The sequence below is a fragment of the Pelophylax lessonae genome (assembly GCF_965119305.1).
Source record: "Pelophylax lessonae genome assembly, chromosome: 12".
In the NCBI taxonomy this organism is placed as follows: domain Eukaryota; kingdom Metazoa; phylum Chordata; class Amphibia; order Anura; family Ranidae; genus Pelophylax; species Pelophylax lessonae.
The window spans coordinates 224500482-224524459 of NC_138779.1; the positions used below are offsets into that span (position 1 = coordinate 224500482).

The 23978-nt window shown below is 53.2% G+C and overlaps 1 protein-coding gene across 7 annotated transcripts in view; it reads right to left on the reverse strand.

Moving 5' to 3' along the window:
• Positions 1-4821: 4821 nt before the first annotated feature.
• EIF4G3 (eukaryotic translation initiation factor 4 gamma 3) overlaps positions 4822-23978 on the reverse strand; it is a 100269-nt gene continuing 81112 nt past the window's right edge. For all 7 annotated transcript variants that reach the window (XM_082273846.1, XM_082273845.1, XM_082273850.1 and 4 more), the window contains 9 exons: positions 18868-18974; positions 18615-18787; positions 17364-17489; positions 15621-15705; positions 15433-15531; positions 9747-9884; positions 8731-8812; positions 8508-8654; positions 4822-6257 (listed from right to left, as the gene is read on the reverse strand). In XM_082273846.1, the coding sequence (XP_082129972.1) occupies positions 6076-6257; positions 8508-8654; positions 8731-8812; positions 9747-9884; positions 15433-15531; positions 15621-15705; positions 17364-17489; positions 18615-18787; positions 18868-18974 (1139 nt within the window). In that variant the 3' untranslated portion in view covers positions 4822-6075. The remainder of the gene's footprint in view (positions 6258-8507; positions 8655-8730; positions 8813-9746; positions 9885-15432; positions 15532-15620; positions 15706-17363; positions 17490-18614; positions 18788-18867; positions 18975-23978) is intronic.

Genomic DNA, 23978 nt, shown 5'->3' on the forward strand with positions numbered 1-23978 from the left:
AGGCCTGAAACACTAGGACCCCCCCCCCCCCCCTCCACTCTGGCACCAAGGCCTGAAACACAGAGAAGCCCCAAGGCCCAAACCGGTGCAAACCCCTAAGCGCATTAGAAACACATTTCATAAAATTTAAAGGTTGATTTCACTTTTCTTTCTGCCCCCAGCCCTACCCCCCTTTCTACCCCCAGCACATTGTGTAAAGGGCACACTTACCTACAACCCCCAACCCTCTAAAGGTCCGTGCTGTAACGTCTCTACCCCAAACCTACAGAGCAAAACCTGCACAGACACACCATGAACTTCAATGGAGGTACCAAGCCGAGGATGGCGGCCAGAGGATGCAGTGTGCTCTTGGAGGAGCAACTGAGGTGGGAGGTAAAGTTTTGGGGGGGGGGGGTAGGCGGTGTCAGAAATAGAGGAGAACACTGATCCCACAACAGCAATTCTGGAGCCCAATTTATGAAAGTGCCTCACACAACAAATATTATAGTCTATGTCACACTCCGACAACCAATCAGATTGAGGAATAATGGGGAGTATGTGATGCTACAGAACAACTCGGACATATCAGGCTAAAAACACTTTATACAAGGAATCTGAAAACCCTACAGGACCCCATTCTCCCCCCACTACCACCACACCTTCTACGGGATCCCATTCTCCCCCCCACACCTTCTACGGGATCCCATTCTCCCCCCCACACCTTCTATGGGATCCCATTCTCCCCCCCACACCTTCTATGGGATCCCATTCTCCCCCCACACCTTCTATGGGACCCCATTCTCTCCCCCCCCCTCACTACCACACCTTCTATATGACCCCATTCTCCCCCCCACTACCACACCTTCTACATCGGTGGTCCTTAACCCTGGCCTACAGGGCCCACTAACAGGCCAGATTTTAGGTATTACCTTGTTGAGATGCAGACTAGAATACTGCAATCACTGAGCAGCAAATTATATCACCTGGGACATATTTCAGTTATCTTGCAAACCTGGCCTGTTAGTGGGCCCTGAGGACCACTGTTCTACGGGACCCCATTCTCCCCCCACCACCACACCCCTTCTACGGGACCCCATTCTCCCCCCACCACACCCCTTCTACAGGACCCCATTCTCCCCCCACTACACACACCCTACAGGACCCTATTCCTCCTCACACACCTTGCAGGAACTAATCCCCCACTTCCCGACTTCCACCCTATAGGTCCATTCCACCCCCACTGACCCTGCTTGATATCACCCACCCCCCTTCCCTACACACCCTACAGAACCCCAATTCTACCCTTCCTCACACACACTCTACAGGACCTCAACCCTACACACCCTATTGGACCCAATCCTAGCCTTCCCTACAGACACACCCTACAGGACATCATCCCTCCTCCACACAACCTACAGGACCTCAACCCCTGCCCCCCTTCTCTACACACACCCTACAGGACCTCAACCCCACCCTTCCCTACACACAACCTACAGGACCTCAACCCCACCCTTACCCCCACACACACACCCTACAGGACCTCAACCCCACCCTTCCCTACACACACACACCCTACAGGACCTCAACCCCACCCTTCCCTACACACACACACCCTACAGGACCTCAACCCTTACCCTTCCCTACAAACATACACACACACACCCACCCTACAGGACCTCAACACCACCCTTCCCCCCCCCCCCCCCCACACACACACCCTACAGGACCTCAACACCACCCTTCCCCCCCCCCCCCCCCCACACACACACACCCTACAGGACCTCAACCCCACCCTTCCCCCCCCCCACACACACACCCTACAGGACCTCAACCCTTACCCTTCCCTACAAACATACACACACACACCCTACAGGACCCCCCCCCACACACACACACACACCCTACAGGACCTCAACCCCACCCTTCCCCCCCCACACACACACCCTACAGGACCTCAACCCCACCCTTCCCTACACACACACCCTACAGGACCTCAACCCCACCCTTCCCTACACACACACACACCCCCTACAGGACCTCAACCCCACCCTTCCCTACACACACACACACCCCCTACAGGACCTCAACCCCACCCTTCCCTACACACACACCCACCCTACAGGACCTCAACCCCACCCTTCCCTACACACAGCCTACAGGACCTCAACCCCACCCTTCCCCCCCACACACACACACCCTACAGGACCTCAACCCTTACCCTTCCCTACACACACCCTACAGGACCTCAACCCCACCCTCCCCCACACACACCCTACAGGACCTCAACCCTTCCCCTTCCCCACACAAACATATACACACACACACACCCTACAGGACCTCAACCCTTACCCTTCCCTACACACACACCCTACAGGACCTCAACTCCACCCTTCCCTACACACACACACACCCTACAGGACCTCAACCCCACCCTTCCCCACACACACCCTACAGGACCTCAACCCTTACCCTTCCCCACACACACACACACCCTACAGGACCTCAACCCCACCCTTCCCCACACACACACACCCTACAGGACCTCAACCCCACCCTTCCCCACACACACACACCCTACAGGACCTCAACCCCACCCTTCCCTACACACACACACACCCTACAGGACCTCAACCCCACCCTTCCCCCCACACACACCCTACAGGACCTCAACCCCACCCTTCCCCCCACACACACACACACACCCTACAGGACCTCAACCCCACCCTTCCCCCCACACACACCCTACAGGACCTCAACCCCACCCTTCCCCCCACACACACCCTACAGGACCTCAACCCCACCCTTCCCCACACACACACCCTACAGGACCTCAACCCCACCCTTCCCCACACACACACACACACACACACACACACACACACACACACCCTACAGGACCTCAACCCTTACCCCCCCCCCCCCACACACACCCTACAAGACCTCAACCCTTACCCCCACACACACACCCTACAGGACCTCAACCCCACCCTTCCCTACACACACACACACACCCTACAGGACCTCAACCCCACACACACACCCCCTACAGGACCTCAACCCTTACCCTCCCCCCCCCCCACACACACACACACACACACACCCTACAGGACCTCAACCCTTACCCCCCCCCCCCACACACACACCCTACAGGACCTCAACCCTTACCCCCACACACACACCCTACAGGACCTCAACCCCACCCTTCCCTACACACACCCTACAGGACCTCAACCCCACCCTTCCCTACACACACACACACACACACACCCTACAGGACCTCAACCCTTCCCCTTCCCCACACACACACCCCCTACAGGACCTCAACCCTTACCCTTCCCCCCCCCCCCCACACACACACCCTACAGGACCTCAACCCTTACCCCCCCACACACACACACACACCCTACAGGACCTCAGCCCTTACCCCCACACACACCCTACAGGACCTCAACCCTTACCCCCACACACACACCCTACAGGACCTCAACCCCACCCTTCCCTACACACACACACACACACACACACACCCTACAGCAGTGTTTCTCAACTCCGGTCCTCAGGGCACACTAACAAGCCAGGTTTGCAAGAAAACTGAAATGCATTACAGGTGATATCAATTGCTGCTCAGTGATTGCAGTATTCTAGTCTGCATCTTCCCAAGGTAATACTTAAAATCTGGCCTGTTAGTGTGCCCTGAGGACCGGAGTTGAGAAACACTGCCCTACAGGACCTCAACCCCACCCTTCCCTACACACACCCTACAGGACCTCAACCCCACCCTTCCCTACACACACACACACACACACCCTACAGGACCTCAACCCTTACCCTTCCCTACACACACCCTACAGGACCTCAACCCCCACCCTTCCCTACTCACACGCCCTACAGGACCTCAACCCCCACCCTTCCCTACTCACACACCCTACAGGACCTCAACCCCACCATTCCCTACTCACACACCCTACAGGACCTCAACCCTACACACACCTTACAGGAACCAATCCCCCACACTTCCCTACACACACCCTACAGGTACCCATTCCTCCTCCATGTACTCTGCAGGACATCACCCCACACCCCTTTCATACACACCCTACACGACCCAATCCCTCCTCCACACACCCTACAGAACCTCAACCCTACCCTTCCCTACACACTCCCCACAGGACCCCATCCCTCCTCCACACAACTTACAGGACCACACCCTACCCTTCCCTACACACTCCCCACAGGACCCCATCCCTCCTCCACACAACTTACAGGACCACACCCTACCCTTCCCTACACACTCCCCACAGGACCCCATCCCTTTTCCACACAACCTAAAGGACCACACCCCCATCCCCTTCCCTACACACACCCTACAGGACCCTATCCCTACTCCACACACCCTACAGGACCCCATCCCTACTCCACACACCCTACAGGACCCCATCCCTACTCCACACACCCTACAGGAACTCAACCCTACCATTCCCCACAGGACCCCATCCTTCCTACACACACCATACAGGACCTCAATCTTACCCTTCCTTACACGCCCTAACAGCACCTCAACGCCACCATTCCCTACACACCCCCTACAGGTCATAACCCCGACTCCCCTTCCTTACACACCCTACAGGACCCAACCTCCCCCCTTCCTTCACACATCCTACACCACCACCCTACAGAACATTATTCCCCAACCCCTCATTCTTGCACAACCTACAGGACTCAATCCTACCTTCACACACACTACAGGAACTCATCCCAACACAATTCCTCCTCCACACCCTACAAGACCCGCATTCCCCTTACCCCAGAGAGACACGCAGACACAAAAAGAGACAATGCAGAAACAGGGTACAGAGATTTATTAGCCTTTCTTTCCATAGGAAACCAGGCTAAAATGAATAGAAATACAACATAAGAGAAAGCGTGGCACAGTCCATGTGCCGTTAGTTTGGAAAGCTGCACTCATGTTGGCTGCAGCTTGTACAGGCCCAGAGTCACGCTCCCCCTTCCCGCTGTCACGTCCTGTCTGAGGCCTCCTGTAACTTGTCAGCTTCTAAATCTGCGGCGATTCAACTGTTAAAATACTGAACTGCAATTTTTTATTTTTTTTCCACTTTTGTGTAATCATGCGTCACCACAACGCCGATCTGATGAGCCAAGACAACAGTTCGGCGTCCGGAATTATTTGCCTAAAGGGGTTAGCTCCGGCACTTCCACAGAGCCGGGAGCGGGAAGCCCGAATCGGGAACTGTCTTGTTAACCATTAGCATTGCGTACCGTGCCAAAGGCAAGATCCCGTGTCATGGGTTGGGCCCGCTCCGTAGCGCCTCCGATGGTGGCGTTGGGTATTGTATGGACACAGTCTACGGAGGGAGCCTTGTATGGCGGGAATTCAGCTCATCCCAAACCTTTTCCAACTGAACCCACTAGCGCTGAGACAGTCAAAGCTCAAACCTGTCATAAAACATTATCTTTTATATCTTTTTTTTTTTTCTTTTTTTTTTCTTTTTTAAATATAAAAGGCAGGCTACAATGCGAGGAAGGTCCAGGTTTCCCGTCTTCTACAGTACATCTGCTTCACAGAACGGAGGAAACGCTGGCTCATGTAGTCCGTGGATAATAAATTATTCTCTCTTTTTTTCTGAAATGATCTGTGGATTTTTTATTATTTTTTATTTTTTCCAAGGGCAAGTCTCTCTCTTTTCTATTTCTCTGCTTAAAAAAAAAATATGAGAGCATGAGAGGGCAGTATTAAAAAAAAAAATTATAATATTTACTTCTATAAATAGAATAGCAGGAAGGACCCCTCCTTCCCACAATGCACAGGGGCGACCTCCACCCCCCACCCCCCCCAATCCACTTCTGGAACTGCTCCCCCCCGCCTCTCTCTATACACCTCAAACTTAAATTAATTCTTGGGCTGAGTATCGGTTGTATCACCGAGGGGCGGATCCCGTTTGATCCATTCTTGCTTGTTTTTCATCCATTTTCTGTACCCTGATTGGCGAACAGAGGAACGGGGGAAAAAAATAAAATAAAGATGCTGAAAGTGGCCCTTGCTGTGTCTTGTCCATCTTTAGAAAGTCATTTAAGTTTCTAGTTGTCCTCAGATTCCTCCTCGGCTTCTCGCAGCCACGTGAAAAAGGCAGTGACTGACTTTAGTGCTACGCCTTTCCCGTTCTGCTCCGCGAGGTCTTTGCTGTTCTCCCATCGGTAGAAGGCCTCCTCCGATATGACTTCTTCATCGTAGAGGCAGTCAAAAAACATACGGAGCAAGTCTGCCGAGAGAAAGAGAGGGGTGTGAGAGCGCCTGCTGCAGAATCTACCAATTAAATCACAGAAACCTGCAACTGCAGCAATTTGGGATGTTCACAGCACAATCCTGCCCTAGGGAGGAGGGGGGCATTGTGACCAGGTGGGGTGAGGCGCTGTGCCTGGGAGAAGGTGAATGGCAGAGAGGCGCTGTGTGTCTGGGAGGAGAAGGTGAATGGCAGAGAGGCGCTGTGTGTCTGGGAGGAGAAGGTGAATGGCAGAGAGGCGCTGTGTGTCTGGGAGGAGAAGGTGAATGGCAGAGAGGCGCTGTGTGTCTGGGAGGAGAAGGTGAATGGCGGAGAGGCGCTGTGTGTCTGGGAGGAGAAGGTGAATGGCGGAGAGGCGCTGTGTGTCTGGGAGGAGAAGGTGAATGGCGGAGAGGCGCTGTGTGTCTGGGAGGAGAAGGTGAATGGCAGAGAGGTGCTGTGTGTCTGGGAGGAGAAGGTGAATGGCGGAGAGGCGCTGTGTGTCTGGGAGGAGAAGGTGAATGGCGGAGAGGCGCTGTGTGTCTGGGAGGAGAAGGTGAATGGCGGAGAGGCGCTGTGTGTCTGGGAGGAGAAGGTGAATGGCGGAGAGGCGCTGTGTGTCTGGGAGGAGAAGGTGAATGGCGGAGAGGCGCTGTGTGTCTGGGAGGAGAAGGTGAATGGCAGAGAGGCGCTGTGTGTCTGGGAGGAGAAGGTGAATGGCAGAGAGGTGCTGTGTGTCTGGGAGGAGAAGGTGAATGGCAGAGAGGCGCTGTGTGTCTGGGAGGAGAAGGTGAATGGCGGAGAGGCGCTGTGTGTCTGGGAGGAGAAGGTGAATGGCGGAGAGGCGCTGTGTGTCTGGGAGGAGAAGGTGAATGGCAGAGAGGCGCTGTGTGTCTGGGAGGAGAAGGTGAATGGCAGAGAGGCGCTGTGTGTCTGGGAGGAGAAGGTGAATGGCAGAGAGGCGCTGTGTCTGGGAGGAGAAGGTGAATGGCAGAGAGGCGCTGTGTGTCTGGGAGGAGAAGGTGAATGGCAGAGAGGTGCTGTGTGTCTGGGAGGAGAAGGTGAATGGCAGAGAGGCGCTGTGTCTGAGAGGAGAAGGTGAATGGCAGAGAGGCGCTGTGTGTCTGGGAGGAGAAGGTGAATGGCAGAGAGGTGCTGTGTGTCTGGGAGGAGAAGGTGAATGGCAGAGAGGCGCTGTGTCTGAGAGGAGAAGGTGAATGGCAGAGAGGCGCTGTGTGTCTGGGAGGAGAAGGTGAATGGCAGAGAGGCGCTGTGTGTCTGGGAGGAGAAGGTGAATGGCAGAGAGGTGCTGTGTGTCTGGGAGGAGAAGGTGAATGGCAGAGAGGCGCTGTGTGTCTGGGAGGAGAAGGTGAATGGCAGAGAGGCGCTGTGTGTCTGGGAGGAGAAGGTGAATGGCAGAGAGGTGCTGTGTGTCTGGGAGGAGAAGGTGAATGGCAGAGAGGCGCTGTGTGTCTGGGAGGAGAAGGTGAATGGCGGAGAGGCGCTGTGTGTCTGGGAGGAGAAGGTTAATGGCAGAGAGGCGCTGTGTGTCTGGGAGGAGAAGGTGAATGGTAGAGAGGTGCTGTGTGTCTGGGAGGAGAAGGTGAATGGCAGAGAGGCGCTGTGTGTCTGGGAGGAGAAGGTGAATGGCAGAGAGGTGCTGTGTGTCTGGGAGGAGAAGGTGAATGGCAGAGAGGCGCTGTGTCTGAGAGGAGAAGGTGAATGGCAGAGAGGCGCTGTGTCTGGGAGGAGAAGGTGAATGGCAGAGAGGTGCTGTGTGTCTGGGAGGAGAAGGTGAATGGCAGAGAGGTGCTGTGTGTCTGGGAGGAGAAGGTGAATGGCAGAGAGGCGCTGTGTGTCTGGGAGGAGAAGGTGAATGGCAGAGAGGTGCTGTGTGTCTGGGAGGAGAAGGTGAATGGCAGAGAGGTGCTGTGTGTCTGGGAGGAGAAGGTGAATGGCAGAGAGGTGCTGTGTCTTCGAGGAGAAGGTGAATGGCAGAGAGGCGCTGTGTCTTCGAGGAGAAGGTGAATGGCAGAGAGGTGCTGTGTGTATGGGAGGAGAAGGTGAATGGCAGAGAGGTGCTGTGTGTCTGGGAGGAGAAGGTGAATGGCGCGAGGAGAAGGTGAATGGCGCGAGGAGAAGGTGAATGGCGCGAGGAGAAGGTGAATGGCGGGGGAGTGGCGGGGGGTGGAGTCTCCCTCCCATATAAACAATAAGCAGAAGGGAAATGGCGTCCCTCTTGGTACTCACTGGGAGGTTGATCAAGTTTTACTATCAATGCTTGAAGTGCATAAAGTGCTTGTAGTTCCCTCTCTTCATTGGAGTCCAGGTACTTTACTAAGACCGAAACCTTCTGTTTGAGGAAGGTGGTGTCCACGCGGCAGGAAGAACAATCCCCTGGGAGGGAAGAAGAGAAGCTGTCAGAGTCTTGCTGCCATCCTCACACAGCACATGGCCGGTCACACACACTCACCCACAATCGCCGCTTTGCACACTGCGGTCACTAAAGCTCTAAGGAATGTCGGAGACGTCATCTGGCCTTCGTCTAGATTAGCCTGGAAGAGGAGAAGCCGGGTCAGCACAAAGCACGCCACAATTCTGAGTCATTCACAATGAAAACATGCGGCAAGTTCTCTATTTCCTGCTGTCTGCACTGCCAGACACACCATTTAATAAAAAAAGGGGGAACGACGCGTTTCACAGACTAAAAGGCCAAGTACTCACTGCCCTCAGGCATCCTCACTGGACGCCTCAAACCTGTCCTCAGGTATTACCAATCAAGGCCTTCCGTACACAAGCCCAAAGCAGGTCAAATCCAACCAAAAGACCTACATATTTCAGCCCAAAGGGGTCTCAATCATGGACACGATTAGGGCCCTCCCCAAGCAGGAGCCTTCAACCCATCCTCGGGCATCCCCAAGCCGGAGCCTCCAACCCGTCCTCGGGCATCCCCAAGCCGGAGCCTCCAACCCGTCCTCGGGCATCCCCAAGCCGGAGCCTCCAACCCGTCCTCGGGCATCCCCAAGCCGGAGCCTCCAACCCGTCCTCGGGCATCCCCAAGCTGGAGCCTCCAACCCGTCCTCGGGCATCCCCAAGCCTCCAACCCGTCCTTGGGCATCCCCAAGCCTCCAACCCATCCTAGGGCATCCCCAAGCCTCCAACCCATCCTAGGGCATCCCCAAGCAGGAGCCTCCAACCCGTCCTCGGGCATCCCCAAGCAGGAGCCTCCAACCCGTCCTCGGGCATCCCCAAGCAGGAGCCTCCAACCCGTCCTCAAGCATCGTCAGCAGGAGCCTTCAACCCATCCTTGGGCATCCCCAAGCAGGAGCCTCAAACCCGTCCTCAAGCATCGTCAGCAGGAGCCCTCAACCCATCCTGGGGCATCCCCAGCAGGAGCCTCCAACCCGTCCTTGGGCAAGCTCTGAGGGGCGGGGCTCTCAGGTATACCAAGAGAGAAACATTATACTAAAAACAAAGGATAGAACTCACTTCTACCCAATCAAATATGTGTTCATCACTGGCGTTCTCCTCGATGATGAGCTCTTCCAGCCGCTTGTTGAGCTCCTCCGCTGTCATCTCCTTCCTCTCTGAAGGGCTGGAGCAGTCTGACAGCGTGAAGTCCAGATTCTGGGGAAACACAAAAAAATGGATTTTTGTAAAATCTTACCGTAAAATCCTTTTCTCTTAGCTCATTGACAGACGTAGTCCTCGGTGATACAGCACCTTCGGGTTATGTTGCCTCCACAGGAGCAGGACTAGACAGGAAATTAAAATGCTCTGGCCACACCCTAGGGGCAGTCCCAGAGGGTATATCCTCTCTCTCTCTGCCTCAGCAAATCAGTTATGTCAAAAAGCAGTCTTTAGAAATTTTAACCCAACCCAACTCCAAAACAGAGGGGCGGGGACTACGTCTGTCAATGAGCTAAGAGAAAAGGATTTTACGGTAAGATTTTACAAAAATCCATTTTTCTCTAGCGCTCATTGACAGACGTAGTCCTCGGTGATACAGCACCTTCGGGACGTCCCAGAGCAGTATCACAAATGAGGGGTGGGAAAATGGAAATCAAATCCCAATCTAGAAGGCCCAACCGGTGCCAACTAGAAGTTTACAATGCTCATCCTTAATGATGAGACTCAACAAAAAAGAAATTTTTCAAACAGAAAAAAAAAAAAAAAACTCTCGAGGTAGACCACCGGTCTCCTCAAATTGCGGCCTGCAAAACCTTGCGGCCAAATGAGGCATCCGCCGATGCCGTCACATCAATCTTATAGAATTTTGTAAAGGTATGTACCGACGACCAGGTGGCCGCCTTACATACCTGGACCACTGACGCCTGATGGCGAAAGGCCCAGGAAGTACTGAGCGCTCGAGTGGAGTGCGCCCTAACAGGGAACGGAGGACTCTGACCCTTAATAGAATAAGCCTGTACCACCGTCTGTCTAATCCATTTGGCAATGGTCGCGGCAGATGCAGGCAAACCCTTTCTGGGGCCATCCGTGATCACAAAAAGTGAATCCGTCTTACGGAATGATTCCGTAGCTTTCAGGTATACCCTGATTGCCCGAACCACATCTAAGGAATGCAACGCATGTTCCCGATGATGCTTGGGCTGAGGACACAAGGAAGGTAGTACAATATCTTCATTCAGATGAAAATCTGAAACCACCTTAGGAAGAAAGGATGGCTTAGGATGAAGTACTACCTTATCCCTATGAATCACTAGGTATGGGGACTGGCATGATAATGCAGCCAGTTCTGACACCCTGCGAGCAGAAGTGATAGCCACCAAGAAGGCCACCTTCTGGGATAAAGTAAACAAGGGAATCTCCCTGATGTTTTCAAAGGGAGGTTTCTGTAGAACCGACAAAACTAAATTAAGATCCCAGGGCGGTAAGGGCGCGCGGACTGGTGGAGCCAGGTGCCGCACCCCCTGGATGAAATTCCGCACCAAGGACTTGGTAGCTAAAGGTTTCTGAAAGAAGATTGCTAATGCTGAAACTTGACCCTTGATGGTGCTCAAGGCTAGCTTCTGCTCAACCCCTTGTTGCAAAAAAGCCAATATTCGAGTCACCGAATAGGTACGTGGAGGAAATCCTAAAGATTCGCACCACGCAATATAAGTCTTCCATGTGTGATAATAGACCTTGCTGGAAGTCGCTTTCCTTGCTTTAATAAGGGTAGGAATGACTGAAGCTGACAAACCTCTGTCCTTCAGTACTTGGGTCTCAATGGCCAGGCCATTAAACCCAGCGACTGTAAAGCACGATGGTAAATTGGTCCTTGAGACCACAGACACTCCCTGAGACGAAGTTCCCACGGAACGTCTGCGACTAGCCTGTCCAAGTCGGCCAGGCCAGCTTGACGAGGCCAGCCTAGAATTTCTAGGACCACTGGTGCTGACTGGATCTGAACCAGGCGTCCCTAGAGCTATCTGGCCCCGACCATCCGAGAAAGTCTGGTCGTTTTCTGTTCCCACACATTTATCAGATACCTGATTGCTATCAGGAAGGGTGATCTTTTCTGGTTGAACCTCAGGGACCGAAGTCACCCGGCTAGAGGCTTCTTGGCCTGTCTGGTCAACCAGATCCGATTCCTGTGGGGAATTGAGACTAATCTTAGGAAAAGGTAAAGGAAAAGATCTATTCAGGGAACGGTAACTACCGCTTCCTGTAGTACTTAAATGTTGGAAGGGAAGAATCGCACCGGTAGTAGTAGTTGATGCTCGATCTAATGTCCTGAATACCGGTGAAAACGTCCCCCCACCCTCAAACCGGGTGGGGGCGCACCTTCAGGCTGTGTACTCCTTTGCTTCGGGTTTGGCTGAGTTGGTCCTCTGTTTGTCCGACCAGCCTTTCTTGAACCCTCCTGGAGGAGTCTTGCCTTTCCTGCTTGTTCCAGCCGGGCGTGCGAACCCTTTATGGGCGGTAAAGAAAGGTCCTCGCTTGTTGCGAGGTCCCTTAGCTTTAGCAGCCTGTGGCAAAAAAGTGCTCTTGCCCCCAGTGGCATCCTTAATGATTTCATCTAGGGTGGCCCCAAATAGACGATTCCCCTGAAAGGGGAGATTCGTCAAGGTCTTTTTGGAACCTAGGTCAGCTGACCAGCATTTTAACCACAGCACACGTCTGAGGATTACCGCTGACATAGATGCATGCCCTAACAAGGGAGTTGTGTCCAAGGCTGCGTCACAGATAAACTGTAGCCCTTGTATAATCTGTTCCATCAAATCAGATGTTTCCTGGGGAATATCTTTTCCCCTAAGGTCTTGGCGTACCAATCTCGCCCATTCCGTAAGTGTCTGGGAAACCAGACCAATAACAATTACGGGTCTAAATGCTGACCCTATCAGAGAGAAGATGGTGCGGGACTCTGCTTCCATCTTTCGATCCACCGGATCCTTAAAGGACGAAGTGTCCTCCACTGGGATAACCGTGGCTTTATTCAGCCTGGAAATAGGTGGATCCACCACTGGTGGTACCGTCCATTTCTTAATGATGGATTCCTCAAACGGATAGCGTCTAGCAATACGCTTGGAAATAGTAAAGGTACGTTTAGAATGCTCCCATTCTCCTTTAATCTTATTACCAAAACACTTGGGTACAGGAAAAACCTTCACCGTTTTGATGGGCTTGTTAGTACCAAAAGGAATCTCTGTATCAGTTGCTTCTGCCGGTAAAACCTCAAGTTTTAAGGTTTCCTGCACTGCCACAACTAGTGCGTCCACCAATGCTTCTTCCTGAATTATAGCGGGAGAAGAAGCGTCCTCCTCACTGTCTGAGGGGGCTTTACCTGAGGTAACAGCCCTTGCAGAGGGACCTGCAACTGCAGTGACCATCTCTGAATCTGAGTCAGAGGTGTCAGATAATATAGGGGTAGGCGGGGGTCGCTTCCTTGACCCTCGTCCCTGACAGGCCGCCTCCACCCGAGCCACCATAGACTCCAAAATTGCTGTAAATACCTCTACACTCTGTGCACCGGCGGGTCCCGTGGCCCCCTCGAGGGAAACAGGTGGGGGAATTTGTGTGGCAGGGTCCATGATTATTCCAGTAACTTCCCGGATAATATAATTCAAAAATAAAAATTTTTTTTTTTTTTCACAGACCCCCAGCGCCACAAAAAGCCCCTTAGTGTTACCTGCTAGGGATCCCTATCGATCGAGAGAGAGAGAGAGAGAGATAGACCCCCAGGCTCACCACTTGATGCTCAGAGTTTAACTGCAACAGGTTACAGCGCTGTCTTGACAAACAGGAAGTCTTTTGGCTGGCTGCCCAGGAAGAAAGGAGGCGGCTCCGCCCCTCTGCACGCCTTCCGGCGCCTCCCCTAGCTCCACGAGGTGTTTGGATCACCTCAAACATGGCCGCCCCCATGCTGGAGACACGAGGCTACGCCAAAATGGCGGCTCGTGCAATCCAGCAAAAAAAATGGCGGCGGCCTGTACCGAATAGTGGTGTGCTGCAGGGCACACAACACTATCTCTGCATGGGGATTTTTGGCGTGGTTGGCGGTACTGGCCCTGGCGGACCTCATGGCCGTTCGGAAGGCCTTCTATAGCTGGAGATTTGACTAGGAAGGCAGTCTACATGTTCGTGGCTACTGACTGGTAGGTACCTTATTCTTATCACAGTAAGATTCCCAGACTGCCACTGATTACAATCTTTTAAACATGTATACAATTAGATTGTTAGCTCCCAAACCAAGCCTCCTGGCTTTTTGCACATAAAATCACACTCAAAGTAGGGGGATCTGTGCCATGTTATAGGATAGAGGGGGACTCTATCTTACCATACAGAGAGGGGCCCGCGTTCACCACAAGACCCGTCAGGGGGAAAAGGGGGAACATACTACTCACCATACCGGAACCAGGCGGGCACCAACTCCTGACAGTACCCCTCTCCACCGGGGCGGGAGGGCTGTCGACGAATACGGACGCCGTGACTCATGGTCTTTGGCGTTTCAGCGAGACGTTTAACTCGCGGGGTCAGTCCCTTAATGGGACTTTGTCGCGGCCGACCCAGCGCGGAGCTATGGCCTGCATGCGCTCGTAGGCTGAACTGGGGTGACCACCGGATCTCAACATCCAGCCCGTCGCCCAGTTCAGCTTTCTTGCTTGAAGATCTCACAGGAACACTGGAGAAAAAAGCTGTCTAAAAAATCTTTTTAAGAAAAAAATCTTGCCAGGACCTAAGATCCCAGCAAGGTATCTAGGTCCTTACTCCTAACTAGACAGAAAATAACTGATTTGCTGAGGCAGAGAGAGAGAGGATATACCCTCTGGGACTGCCCCTAGGGTGTGGCGAGAGCATTTTAATTTCCTGTCTAGTCCTGCTCCTGTGGAGGCAACATAACCCGAAGGTGCTGTATCACCGAGGACTACGTCTGTCAATGAGCGATAGAGAAACATTGTTTTTCCTTTTATTTTTAGTGGAACTCAAAGAAGGGGGGTCCAGAGTGTGAATGCAGGGTATAGGAAGGGGGTCCAGAGTGTGAATGCAGAGTATTGAAAGGGGGGTCCAGAGTGTGAATGCAGAGTATTGAAAGGGGGGTCCAGAGTGTGAATGCAGAGTATTGAAAGGGGGGTGCAGAGTATAGGAAAGGGGGGTGCAGAGTGAATACAGAATATAGGAAGGGGGTGCAGAGTATAGGAAAGGGGGATAAGAAGGGGTTGCAGAGTGAATGCAGAGTATAGGGAGGGAGGATAAGAAGGGGTTGCAGAGTGAATGCAGAGTATAGGGAGGGGGGATAAGAAGGGGTTGCAGAGTGAATGCAGAGTATAGGGAGGGGGGATAAGAAGGGGTTGCAGAGTGAATGCAGAGGAAAGAAAGGGGAGTGCAGAGGAAAGAAAGGGGAGTGCAGAGGAAAGAAAGGGGAGTGCAGAGGAAAGAAAGGGGAGTGCAGAGGATAGAAAGGGGAGTGCAGAGGATAGAAAGGGGAGTGCAGAGGATAGAAAGGGGAGTGCAGAGGATAGAAAGGGGAGTGCAGAGGAAAGAAAGGGGAGTGCAGAGGATAGAAAGGGAGGTGCAGAGGATAGAAAGGGGAGTGCAGAGGATAGAAAGGAAGGGGAGTGCAGAGGATAGGAAGGAAGGGGAGTGCAGAGGATAGAAATGGGGGTGCAGAGTAAATGCAGAGGATAGAAAGGGGGGTGCAGAGCACAGGATCGCACAGCCGGCCGTCTCTCACCTTTTCACTTACAAAACTTTGCACATCCTCCCCATCGGGTAATAAATCTTTCCACCTCAGCCCGGTCTCCCTCCACAATGCCGCCACTTTCTTATGGCTCTGAAATATACCAAGGACAGGCGAGTTACAGGACACAATATACATACTGTATACCCCATGTATGACAATCTTCTGTCTGGATAACATACCATTTGTTTGCATAGAAGGTGCAATATTTCCGACAGCAGAACCCCTCCTCCGCGGCCCACAGGGAGCAGAGCCTTGTTGAACTCTCTGTAAAAGAGAAAACCTTCCATAAAGCCGGCCATACACGGTTCGTTTTTTGCCTGATCACCCCAAGTGATCCTAGGCTGGATTTTGAAAACCAAAATGTCTTGACCTTTGGGACTACACAACCCCAACCCTCCTCAGTGTCCGTACCGGCAAGAACCCTCCTCAGTGTCTGTACCGCCAAGAACCCTCCTCAGTGTCTGTACCGCCAAGAACCCTCCTCAGTGTCCGTACCGCCAAGAACCCTCCTCAGTGTCCGTACCGCCAAGAACCCTCCTCAGTGTCCGTACCGCCAAGAACCCTCCTCAGTGTCTGTACCGCCAAGAACCCTCCTCAGTGTCTGTACCGCCAAGAACCCTCCTCAGTGTCCGTACCGCAAAAAACCCAAACCCTCCTCAGTGTCCGTACCAGCAAGAACCCTAACCCTCCTCAGTGTCCGTACCAGCAAGAACCCAAACCCTCCTCAGTGTCCGTACCAGCAAGAACCCTAACCCTCCTCAGTGTCCGTACCAGCAAGAACCCTAACCCTCCTCAGTGTCCGTACCAGCAAGAACCCTAACCTTCCTCAGTGTCCGTACCAGCAAGAACCCTAACCTTCCTCAGTGTCCGTACCGCAAAGAACCCTCCTCAGTGTCCGTACCGCAAAGAACCCTCCTCAGTGTCCGTACCGCCAAGAACCCTAACCCTCCTCAGTGTCCGTACCGCCAAGAACCCTCCTCAGTGTCTGTACCGCCAAGAACCCTCCTCAGTGTCCGTACCGCCAAGAACCCTCCTCAGTGTCCGTACCGCCAAGAACCCTAACCCTCCTCAGTGTCCGTACCAGCAAGAACCCTAACCCTCCTCAGTGTCCGTACCGCAAAGAACCCTCCTCAGTGTCCGTACCGCCAAGAACCCTCCTCAGTGTCCGTACCAGCAAGAACCCTAGCCCTGGTCTAGTACAGTTCGGTGGCGGAAGGGGTGGCGCATCCCTCAGAACTATACCAGGCCACATCATGCCCTCAACGTGGGCCCTACCCCCCTTCCTGACCTGCCGGGCTGCATGCTCTAAAAGGGCCTGGTATGTATTAGGGGGGACCCCACGCCATTTTTTTTTCTTATTTATTCTTTGCCGGCAATTTTTTTTTACATTCAGCTGTCAGCGAGGAAGCACGCTGACAGCTGATGACTCATCCATTGTTAAGGACGCCATGGCTGCCCAATCCTTAACAACCGGCTATTTCATTTGTTATTGAGAAAAAAAAAAAAAAACCCCTGCACACTCATGTAAACACACATCAAAAACGCAACACTTGCATTTTTGGTGCAGGTCCATTGAAGTCTATTACACGCAAAACACAATCTGCTGCAGGAAAAAGTCCCTGAACCTTTCCAAAAACGCAGCGTCTGAGCAAAAAAAAAAAAAAAAAAAACACGTGTCCCATAGGAAACCATGTTAAATGACCTGTAGTGCTTTTCTGCAAAACGCATCGGTGTGAAGCGAGCCTTTTGGGAACAGGCAGTTTACACAAAAAAAAATATAAATGCATTCTAAGAACAGGAGGTTCTAATAATCCGCCGTTCTCTCCTGCCTGCACCGCCCAGTGCCAATCCCACCGATGGTTAGCGGATGGAAGATCAGGCAGACCCCCGCCGTGTCTGACAATCACACCATTCACACTCACGTGATTAACTCCTTTAAGGAGATCCCGCCTTCCTTCAACATGGGGGTCACCAACTCCGCCAGGTACAGCCAGATGTGTGGGATGTCGATCGCCATATCATCCGCCAGCTCCAGAGTTTCCGAAAATCTGAAGAGAAGACAGATGGTTATTGTACAGCGGCACGCGCGATCTACCCGCTAAACACGCACCGAGCAGAGGATGATGGGAAGCCCCAGAGCAGAGGATGATGGGAAGCCCCAGAATATTCACAAGGAAGCTGTGGAACGGGGACATGGTTCCTAATTCTTGGGGCTCTGGTAACAGTCGGTGCCGAAACTTCAGATGAAAACTGACAAAACGTTGAGCCTGGAATCAGACCATCCCTCAACCACCAGGTGACAACCTTCCACCACCTTCCTGTCTGACAGCTACTGGCTCACCAGGATCCTCCAGTGGGCCCCCACCTGTGACACCCCTAAAAACACAGGGTACTACTATGTATGAATGAAAGTAATCTGTGGGGGGGGGGGGGTAGATTGATCTGCAGGAGACTGATCTGAAACAGTTCTGCTGCTTCTGCACATGTGCACAGGAAGACGTCATCAGAAGAGGCATTGGAGGGCGAGACCACGGGACCATCAGTCTTCAATGTAGGCAGCACTACCTCCCACCACCAACACCAATGCTTTAGGATGAAGGGGGGGGGGGGGGGGGAATCTCCTATGGGGCCCACTATCCCACTGAGTTGAGGGCCTGTTCTTACCTGGAGGCCACTAATCACATCTCACCCTGTGAAGGGGGGGGGGGGGAATTATAACATCTCACCCTGTGAGGGGGGAATCATCACATCTCACCCTGTTAGGGGGGGGGGTTATCACATCTAACCCTGTTGGGGGGGGGGGGGGTTATCACATCTCACCCTGTTGGGGGGGGGGGGTTATCACATCTCACCCTGTTGGGGGGGGGGGGTTATCACATCTCACCCTGTTAGGGGGGGGGGTTATCACATCTCACCCTGTTGGGGGGGATCACAACTCACTCTGTTGGGGGGGGGTTATCACATCTCACCCTGTTGGGGGGGGTTGTCACATCTCACCCTGTGAGGGGGGAAAGGGGGGGATCATCACATCTCACCCTGTTAGGGGGGGGTTATCACATCTCACCCTGTTAGGGGGGGGTTATCACATCTCACCCTGTTAGGGGGGGAAGGGGGGGGGGTTATCACATCTCACCCTGTTAGGGGGGGAAGGGGGGGGGGTTATCACATCTCACCCTGTGAAGAAGTCCAGCTTGCTGAGCTTCCTGGACTGCACCAGATGGTAGAGCAGCTGCCCCATGTGATCTCTGGTGATCTGACTTCTTTCTAACGTTGATTCCACACCCACCCGTACAAAGACCGCCAGCGTGCCCTGCGCCCCCAGTTCCTCCACACATTGCATGGCCTCCTGCAGACAGGGGAGAGACAGGGAAGCCAATTATAGCCGTGCCGGAGGTGACGTGAAATGACTGTAGGAGGAGCTCTCACCTTGTAGTCGTTGATATGAAGGAACTCGTCTATGATGGCCTTCGATTTCCTTTCCATTTCTTCTTCTGACACCGGAGACTTGTCCGGTTCTGCGTTCTCGCTCTTGGCTGTGAGGAAACAAAGACCCCTTTACATCGGTTCCGTATTGTGCGGGGAAAAAAGCAACTTACAGAAAGCTCAGCAGTGTGTTACGCTCGGCTCACCTCTATGCAGTGTTACCCCCCGGCTCACCTCTATGCAGTGTTACCCCTGGCTCACCTCTATGCAGTGTTACCCCCGGCTCACCTCTATGCAGTGTTACCCCCCGGCTCACCTCTATGCAGTGTTACCCCCGGCTCACCTCTATGCAGTGTTACCCCCCGGCTCACCTCTATGCAGTGTTACCCCCGGCTCACCTCTATGCAGTGTTACCCCCCGGCTCACCTCTATGCAGTGTTACCCCCCGGCTCACCTCTATGCAGTGTTACCCCCCGGCTCACCTCTATGCAGTGTTACCCCCGGCTCACCTCTATGCAGTGTTACCCCCGGCTCACCTCTATGCAGTGTTACCCCCGGCTCACCTCTATGCAGTGTTACCCCCGGCTCACCTCTATGCAGTGTTACCCTCGGCTCACCTCTATGCAGTGTTACCCCCGGCTCACCTCTATGCAGTGTTACCCCCGGCTCACCTCTATGCAGTGTTACCCCCGGCTCACCTCTATGCAGTGTTACCCCCGGCTCACCTCTATGCAGTGTTACCCCCGGCTCACCTCTATGCAGTGTTACCCTCGGCTCACCTCTATGCAGTGTTACCCTCGGCTCACCTCTATGCAGTGTTACCCTCGGCTCACCTCTATGCAGTGTTACCCTCGGCTCACCTCTATGCAGTGTTACCCCCGGCTCACCTCTATGCAGTGTTACCCCCGGCTCACCTCTATGCAGTGTTACCCCCGGCTCACCTCTATGCAGTGTTACCCCCGGCTCACCTCTATGCAGTGTTACCCCCGGCTCACCTCTATGCAGTGTTACCCCCGGCTCACCTCTATGCAGTGTTACCCCTGGCTCACCTCTATGCAGTGTTACCCCCGGCTCACCTCTATGCAGTGTTACCCTCGGCTCACCTCTATGCAGTGTTACCCTTGGCTCACCTCTATGCAGTGTTACCCTCGGCTCACCTCTATGCAGTGTTACCCTTGGCTCACCTCTATGCAGTGTTACCCCCGGCTCACCTCTATGCAGTGTTACCCCCGGCTCACCTCTATGCAGTGGATGCGGTTTTACGTCCCGCGTTTTTATTTTTTTCTAATAAGAAAGGCTCCTTAAACTGAATAGCGCGTTGTTCAGAAGCAGGCGGCTGCTAGGTCCTTAACCCCTTTGCGGCGGCCACACACGTATATGCGGCCTGCATAAAGCACTTACCGTGCTGAGAATGTGCTCCGGAAAGCTCCCGATGCATACTAGCGATCAGGAGACTTCAGATCATGTGTCACTGTGACAGCCAATCACAGTGGTCACATGCCCCGAATGCCCGCCTCCCGGCTTTTAGAAACCTTAAAGAGCTGGGAGGAGGTCGGCAGGACGTGGTCAACATCCAATGTCTCATCAGCTGTCAGCTGAATGTAAAAAGAATGCTAGATTTAAAAAATCCCCCCCTTCGGATAACTGGTCTTCTCTGAGAGGAAGCCCCCAAGGGAGGTTTACAGCCACCAGGATGATTGGAAGATCCTTGCTCTTGATTCCTTGCAGGAACTGCAGAAGAAGCCTTAGCCAAGGATGATACTGGCCCTTCACGTGGCCCTTAGACGCCTGCGGCGCCTGTCAGAGGACCCCGTGACCTCGTCACAAACTTCGGTATCCTCCTGTGGAGCCGAACCTGCTAAAGGAGCTCCATGTAGGACTGTGCAAACAGAACTGTCCTGAAGGTGGATACCACCAGACTCAGAACCTGTATGCAAAATGGGAGAGAGAACTATCTGTGGTCCCTGAAGTTTGTGCAGAGGAAGGACCACCCTGGTCAGAAATAGAACCAGACCTAGGTAAATCAATTCCCTGGACAGGGATAGGGGGGACCTTGGGTAGACATCACCTGAACCTTTGAATTAAATCCACCCAAGGAGACTCGGGACCTAAAAAGGACAAGCTTTGTCCCCCTTTCTGGGTACCCCTAAAATAAACATTTTGCGGATCTCCTAGACGCTCACCAAAGAAGTCCACTGGGCCGGAAACCAGCGAAGATGTGGGTGAGGGCAGACCTTCATGCTGAAGGAGTCTTGTCTCCTGCTCTGGGGAAGCTAGCTCTAGGCTTACCAGACCAAGGTGGCTTGGAACCTCCCGGGGAAGATTTTCAAAGCTCTATTTCCCTTGCTCTCAGTCCCAGAAGCACAAAATAATTTTCTATGGGTTCAGGAGAGGGGCCCCAGTCTGCTGCGAGGCTCCTTCGCCTGACTGTGGCAGGTAGGTACTCTTCCCTCCCGCGATATACTTAATGATGTCATCCAGGGTAGCACCAAACAAGCGATCGTCTTGAAAGGGCAGATCAATGGGAGCTTTCTTAGAGGTTGGTCTGTGGACCAATTCTTAAGCCATAGCATGCGCCCAATCACCACCGCTGAAACAGAAAGTTTGGACAGCACCGGAGCTGTACCCAAAGCTGCGTCACAAACTGCAGCCCATTGACCAACTGGTCCGCTAAATCAACATAGACAGCGGGGACCTGCTCAGTCCGCAGACCCTGGCGCAAAAGCTTGGCCCATTCAGTCAGGGTCTGAGACACCAGGGCTGAGGCAAAGACTGGCCGCAATGCCGAACCCGCCATAGTAAACATGCTGCGTGCCACAGCCTCCGCTTTCTTGTCAGCCGGGTCCTTCAAAGACGGGGATTCCTCTACTGAGATCATGGTTGCTTTATTCAACCTGGAAACCCAAGGGTCCACTAGTGGTGGACTAGGCCACTTTTTTTAAAAGTGACTCCTCAAAAGAGTAACATACAGCAAAACAATTGGGGGCCACAAAGGGTCATTTTGGTTGTTCCCATTCCTTACAGGAAAACCAGTCATAATCAGGCGCATAAGGAAACCCCTTTGGAGTGCGATGCGACTTGTGCGTACCAAACAACACAGCCACATTCATGGCTACATCAGCCGCATCCTCCATTTTTAAAGTCCCAGGCACTGCAGTGATAAGTGCGTCTACCAGCAATTTTTCTTTCGCTGCTGCAACCATGGAGGAATCATCCTATCGGATGGATCTGGGGATGCAATATTAAATCCCCCTGGACAGGCCCCGTCCACAGCGGCATCAGTCTCAGAATCAGGTGAGAGACTAAGCAGGGGAGGCTTCCTCCTGGGCCTTTGCCCACTCGCCACTTCTACCCGGGACACTAAGAACTGCAGGACCACCGTCAGAGCAACCATGGAAAGCTGGGGTTCCGAGGGACCTGCCACCTCCATGAGGGGGTCAGTGAGGGAGATGTGACCCTGAGGCTCCATAAGGAAAAGGAAGACCTTGCAGTACAAAAACGATCTTTGGCACCTCTCATGGATCCCCTTGAGGCTCAGGGTACCCATCAGCAGAGAGAGAACAGGGACCCCCAAAGACTCACCCTACCGACTGGAGGAGCACTGAGAATTCAAACCCAGCATCATCATGGACGCTATCCCTGTTCATATGTCCTGGGCACAGGAAGTGGAAACTAAGCAGGAAGAGGAGCTTCGGCATCCCCACAAGGCTTCAGTTGTCTCCAACATCTCCCAGACTAAGGGAAAATGGCCGCCGTGACATCATCAGGCTACATAAACATGGCCGCCAACTGGAGACTAGCCAGACTAAGGGAAAATGCCCCCCGTGACATCATTTGGCTACATAAACATGGCCGGCAACTGGAGACCAGCCAGACTAAGGGAAAACTGCCACCATCCGCTACAAACACTGAAGCGTGCTGCCAGGATCTTTTCTGCACCCTCTAACCCTCTGCAAGGGACCCCCCCCCCCCCCGAAGGTAGGACACACATTTAGGGGAGAGACTGCTGTGCACTCCTGCTCTATACCCACACTGCAAATAGCAGGGCATGCACCTAGGTGTCTCCTACACTGGGACCCCTCCAGAATACCAGGGTGGAACACACACACTATCCCAGGACCCTTCCAGAGTGGGGATAGCTGCAATCTCTGCCCTGGGACCCCCACCAGACTCTAGGTCTAGACAGGGGGAATGGGAGTGAGGGAAGCCAAGCTCAGTGAGTGATTTAAGTATGGGAAGAGGAAATCTACAGACAGGTTCGACCGTCCCTGGAGGATACCCATGACCACCCCAAAGAAAACCACCAAAAGGGGAGGGAGGGACTGTTTTTACCCTTCCATCGTGCGGGTAACGCTCCAGGCAGAACTCCTCGCCACCGAAGTAGGGGACCACTGTGACTCAGACCCCAAGCCTGGTCGTTTGCAACCCTGCGAGACGTTTAACTGGCGGACCAGCCTCTGTCCGTGAGGCTATTTCAAGGCCGACCTAACGCGTAGCTGCAGTTTGCACACGCTCTCTGGCTGGGCTGGGGGGGACCAATGGATATAGATTATCCAGCCAGCCCAGCAGTTGATTGTAGATCTCCCAAGAGAAAACTGCTAGGACCAGAGATCCCAGCTGGGGTGCCTATGTCCTTACTCCTGACTAGACAGATTAAAACTGATTACCTAGAGCAGAGAGGGGGGTTTATACCAGCTGAGGACGGCCCATGGGCGTAGCCAGGTGTTTTTTGTTCAGCCTAGTCCTACTCCTGGAGGAGGCAATATAACCCAGTAGTTATGATTTATGGAGCACTGTGTCCGTCGATGAACGAAAGAGGAAAGTCTATTACATGCGAAACGCAACCTGCTGCAGAAAAAGTGTCCCTCACCCTTTCCAAACACGCAGCGGCTGAAAAACGCATAGATGTGAACGTGTCCCATTGGAAACCATGTTAAATGGTCGGTAGGGCGGTTCTGCAAAACGCACTGAAAAATGCATAGGTGTGAACTGGGCCTTCTAGACGAAGGAGACCTCAATGGTAGAGAAGGAGAAGAGACAAATCTCTAACCTGTAACCTGTGTTTGGTGACTACAATAGTATAAATCCTGGGACGGCGCTTGGCTCTCGTTAGG